Source organism: Notothenia coriiceps, unplaced genomic scaffold, assembly GCF_000735185.1.
Source record: "Notothenia coriiceps isolate Sejong01 unplaced genomic scaffold, NC01 NC01_scaffold00005846, whole genome shotgun sequence".
NCBI lineage: Eukaryota > Metazoa > Chordata > Actinopteri > Perciformes > Nototheniidae > Notothenia > Notothenia coriiceps.
The window spans coordinates 1-5,658 of record NW_011338547.1 but is presented as its reverse complement, the minus strand read 5'-3'; the positions used below and the strand labels follow the sequence as shown (position 1 = coordinate 5,658).

At 41.7% G+C, this 5,658-nt stretch overlaps 1 protein-coding gene across 1 annotated transcript in view; it reads left to right on the top strand.

Annotated features, from left to right (window-relative positions):
• Positions 1-2,422, top strand: part of LOC104943270 (1-phosphatidylinositol 4,5-bisphosphate phosphodiesterase delta-1-like) — a 2,699-nt gene extending 277 nt beyond the window's left edge. Inside the window, exon 2 of the mRNA XM_010768617.1 lies at positions 2,211-2,422. Within this exon, the coding sequence (XP_010766919.1) occupies positions 2,211-2,422 (212 nt within the window). The remainder of the gene's footprint in view (positions 1-2,210) is intronic.
• The last annotated feature ends 3,236 nt before the right edge of the window (positions 2,423-5,658 follow it).

Sequence of the window (5,658 nt, the reverse complement as noted above, 5' to 3'; positions counted from 1 at the left end):
GTGTAAAATGTGTATGAGCTTTAGGTTTGTACAGCTTTGTTTGGGCACAAAACGACGGGAGCGCGTATATTCAATATATTTAGACCACCTGGAAGAGATCTTCATCTAGTCAGCATAAATCACTGATCATATATTCCAGTGAGGAAGATACGTAGAGGCTTGCTTATTGCCTGGATGGGTGCATTTTAGCTACCATTTAGAGGTGTCTTTTCAAAACAGGGACAAACAAAAGAAGGCGTTTTAACCTTTAACATAACTGAATGCAAAGAGGGGGATTCCTCTTGTGCAGTATATGTGCATGATGAGTCATATAAAAAAGAAAGAAAAAGAAGAGTAATAACATGCAAAGTGTTTTAAAGCTCTACTCGGCAAATAATGCTATAGTGTAGCAATTACAAGACAATACATGTGTTAAATTGAAGCTTTTATTCACAGACTTCTTAGATTGTAAGAACCTGTTGCACCATATGTTTTGTTTTGCTTACACTTTTAATGTAGAATTAATAAGTGGGACATTTGGAGCATGTGTTTCTTTAGATTTCATACCTCTCAGTTATTGGGAAAAACAAAAAGGCTGTGTGAGAATCATTTTCTCAACTCCTCGGAGGCATTACACCCTAATTATCTTGTCCTAGCTTGCCTCACACACGCACACACACACACACACACACACACACACACACACACACACACACACACACACACACACACACACACACACACGCACACACACACGCACACGCACGCACGCACGTACGCACACGCACGCACACACACACACACACTGTATGCATCTGAAGCTGATTAGTCTGCAGGAAAAAGGGAGAAGAGATGTCATCTGATTTTCTTGAACTCTTCTTGAATGCACAGTATGTACATGATAATGACAGGGACGCGTGTTTGCTGCAGCTGGAGGTAGATAACATGAAAAAGGAGATCATAAAAAGCTATCACTAAAGACTGGAGGCCTCCAATGGAAAGTCTGACTAAGCAGCTGAGGCTCCTTCCTGCCTGCAGAGAGCCTCATAAACAGCCTCTGTGGTTCAATTTGGGTGGAAAAAATGTGTGAAATGTTGCAGCCCTGCCCACCATCCTGACACCAGCTGAGTTATAGCGTGTGTCCTCAAATGCCCTGCTTACATTTTTGTATACAACCCCTCCTGATTATATGTAACGTCCATTTTAAGCTGGTGTGATGCATGACACCATGTGCAAAGTCCAGTCCCACCCACAGGCACTGACTAACGCCATTACCTCTCATCTGCACTGATGGAAAACAAACATTGTCCTGTGAGGTTATTGTGGATTCTTACAAATGTTACACTCCCTTCCAGGAAAGCCACACTCAGCATATTACTTCACCAGATTGATAAAACACTGGCAATCTGTTGTGAAATGCTATGAGACACTACAGCTAAAAAAAAGAAGTACACTCAGGGAATGTTGGAAACACAATCACTGAGAAATTCTTGATCAGCTGACTGCGCTCAGATTTCCATTATTAAACTACACAGGCTTTTTCAGACATACGTTAATCTGCTGTGATCACGTACAATGTGTTGAAGCACTACTAGGAGCAAAAATGTTACAAAGTGATGTCACTAGGTTCCTGAAGTAAACAAAGGACTCTAATGGAGGCGTTTCAGGGTGGGGGGAGTGTGTTGGAGAGAAACTCCCTCTGGAGGGAAAACAGGAATTTTAGCATTTGCAGACCATTTACATGCACACAAACCTACACTACAGGAAGTATACTAAGGCCTCTTTAAAGGGCCCCACCATTGATTTTACACATAACAGTAAATGTACTCTGGCTTGTCAAGATAGCATGAGTATAAGTATATAACTATAGATGTCATAATGATGGAGACTTGGAGAATTATAAGAGGAAGTCTTCAAATAAACCCTCTTCCTGTGAGCTAAGTTTTGTTTGATTAAATGGGACGCAAGTTAAAACCAAGACAATCTAAGCATTTTCTTGGCCTTGGAACTTTGATAAGACTGCCATCTTTGTTTTGCAAATTGGGGCAGTGAGGGTAAAACTATTTTTTTTTAAATGAACGGTTGAAGGATAAATGTAGATCCACGTTTTTGTAGCTCGACCGATAACGGTAAGGCTATGTTGACATTAACTGGAACTTACAATTTCCCCTTAACAATGTCATAATCCATAAATAACGTACAGTCATAATATATTTGATTCTCTCCTGCAGGATTGGAGGGAGATGCAGATCTAAATTTCCTGCTGGTCGGCGGGGAACTGATCAAGATCCGCTCGAGCTCCTGGAAGAGGAACCGCTTCTTCAAACTGCAGGAGGACTGCAAGACGCTGTGGTACGAGTCCCACAAAACGTTCAGGAAAAACCAGACGTGTAAGTGTCAGAAAGACGAGAAACACGACGAAGCACAAGCCTTGTTTTTTTAATGCACTGCTCAATCAAAGAATGTTGTCTTTTCTTTTCCATGACATGTGTTCTTTCAGACTAGAGGAATTATATAAGCCACTGCACTTTGTTTATTTGGTTTTGAAGATGCGTCACCAAAAGCCATCATTTGTAAGCATGGCATAATGTGTTGACCTAAAATCGTGGTTGCTGTAGTGTATTGTTATTTAGATCATCCTACTATATGTTTGGGCTTTACATCTGCTTGCTATTATTTCATCAACATATAGTTCTCCTTTCAGATCTCAACAATAGCTCCTTGCAAACACACCCCTTAACTCCCACTGCTACTCATAAAACATTTCTGAGAAAATGGAAACAACTCACACAGATACCGCAGTGTGGCCAAAAACAGACTGGAAAATACTGGTGTATTTCCATCTGTGTGTGTGTGTGTGTGTGTGTGTGTGTGTGTGTGTGTGTGTGTGTGTGTGTGTGTGTGTGTAAAACAGATTATTTACCTCTGAAATCTGGTTCAGTAACCCACAGTGAGTGTGAATGTGTGTGTACTGATCTCCCGGCAGCTGCTACCAGACGTGATAACCTCTGCCCGAGCCTCAGTCTTAAACAAACACTAAAACACAAAGCAGTGCGCTCTATGTGCCCATAGACACACACACACACACACACACACACACACACACACACACACACACACACACACACACACACACACACACACACACACACACACACACACACACAGGCCATATGGAGCGATGCAGTCATGTGAACGGTCAGCTTCAAGTTCCCATGTGTTTGTTTACGGAAATGAGACAGCACGTTTTATTGCTTTCCTGTGGGCTTTAGCAAGACATAATAATGACCAATCAGGTAAAGTGCTTTGGCATAAGGAGTTGGGAAGCACGTAGTCTTTAAAAGCTTCTTTTTTTTAGGTTCATATTTGTATTTAGTCCCTCTACTGTGACATGTTTCTATCTGCTGCTTTACAAAACCACAATCTGTTTCAATGCTACGAACACATTTCAATGCACTGCCTGTAACTCATCTGTTACTCACTAACTAGATCACTTATCATTAGTCCTTATATGCTTCTGTTCACTTTTCCCACACTCTCCCTGTCATTTGCCTTGATAGCATTCACACACTAACCCTAGCACATGAGGTAGATGTCACTCCACTGTAAATATAACACACACATACATCTCCTGAGACACATCCCTCGTATAGCTTTCAGTGAGCTATTTGTCAAAGAGATAAAGGTGATTGATCATATTTGCAGGCAATATTAAAGCCGTCAAACAAGTCTAACATACGTGGAAAGTTATTGTCTTGAATTCCGTTCGTTAGGTATAATAGTTATGCTGTCAGGTGTGAAGGAATTCTTTGTGACGTAGGTCAACATGTCGCATAAGTCCAAAGACCTTGTTAACTCATTAGCTGAAGGGATTCTCTGACCACAATTTGCCACTTAAAGTCAAGCCAACTTTTAGACTGGAACAGAGAATGAAAACTGCTTTAGATGACATTCCTTGGCCATATATGTATAATACATCAGGTCTCCACCAACTGCATTGTAAAAGAGATATTTTAAATAAAGAAGAATGAAAACTAAAATTCAGTCAGTACATCTACCTATAATGTATTGTTTTCAAAATGTAACATTGTAATCCTGCTATTTATCCCCATGTTTTTCAGATTTGAAAGTAATCAGATTAGGTATTATTTATGTAACTGTAAGGGATCAAGTTACCTATCCTGATTACGTAGTCCCGTTACATGTAATCCATTATTCCCCACGCCTGGTCACGCTCCACCTCACTGAAAAACCACCTCTTCACTGCTAAATGCTAAGTTCCCAATTTGATCTCAATGATCTCCTTGTGTGAAATTTCATCTGGTATTCAAGCAATGTCGGCGTGACACGGAGGACAAGATTTGGGCTTTATAGAGGGATGGGATTCTTTGAAAATGATCCAAATTCACCAACCCACTGCTGGGGATAATGTGCAAGCTGATCAAACAAACACTCAGCTTCTGGTGAATGCCTCCAAGGTATTTCCATCAGCTGAGTTTACCAGCGAGGCCTGGGTGTGTTTCACCGACCCGCCCACTCTTTTCTCTCCAAGTAGTCCGACCTTTAGATTCATCCCGGCCCTAAATAGTCTCTGATTCTCTCTCAGGAACAATGGCTGCTCTTTCATAGCCTCTCCAGCCTCGGGATACCCGGGCTGGAAACACTGTGATTGTAACCCTGCTGCAACATATGGCCTCTTAGCTAAGCTCGGTCTTTAGTGTTTGGTTGCCGGGGCGGTTGTGATTACATCATGGGCGGCTCTTCCGTACATTAAGCTGGATGTGTGTGTGCAGAAAGCATCAGTACGTGTGTTTGTATATGTTTTTGTCCTAGAAATGTTGTATTTTATGTGTTGCCAGTGTGTGAGACGAACTGCTGTTAAGTAAAGTCATCTCCAAGGAATGTGTTTGCGTTGCCAAAGAATCAAAATGTTTAGCCAACAACAACAAAATGCCTGAGAGACCGTCTTGTCTCAGAGGACTCCTGTGTGTTCAGTTTGGGCTAAACAAGATTAAGATACTGATGTTTTGAAACATGTTGTACAAGTTCATATCTCTGGAGGTTGTTTTTGCTTTCTGTATTTAGTTTTGGAGCATTTTGCATTTATCTCCTTTAGGACCAGACATCAACAGACACAGTCATTGCTATCATGGTGAATGCAGGGAAGCTTAAGAGATATTTCCTTCATGATCTGTTGGAGACTTAAACAGAGCTAGAAGGAAGGCTAAAAAACAATCGGAAATAGATGCTAACGTTGCTGTGTCTGCTGGATTTTTAAACATGCAATTGATATGTCTTGTGAGTGAAGGCCACAGAGGCGAGCTATCACAAAGGAACAGACGCCTTCCTGCAGATAAGACGTACAAACACCTTGTTGTGCTGCTAGATACTGACGTGTCTAAAGGGGAGGATGCAGACTTTTCCCAAGGGGTCAACAGCTACTATGTTTCTATAGAAGCTATTAACACTCATCATAGTGCTAATGATGGATTATGTCAGGGGTTCCCAACCTTTTTTCCCAAGAGCCCCCCCAAATGCCCCCCCCCCACACACACACACACACACACACACACTCACACACTCACTCACTCACTCACTCACTCACTCACTCACTCACTCACACACTCACTCACACACTCACACACTCACACACTCACTCACTCACTCACTCACTCACTC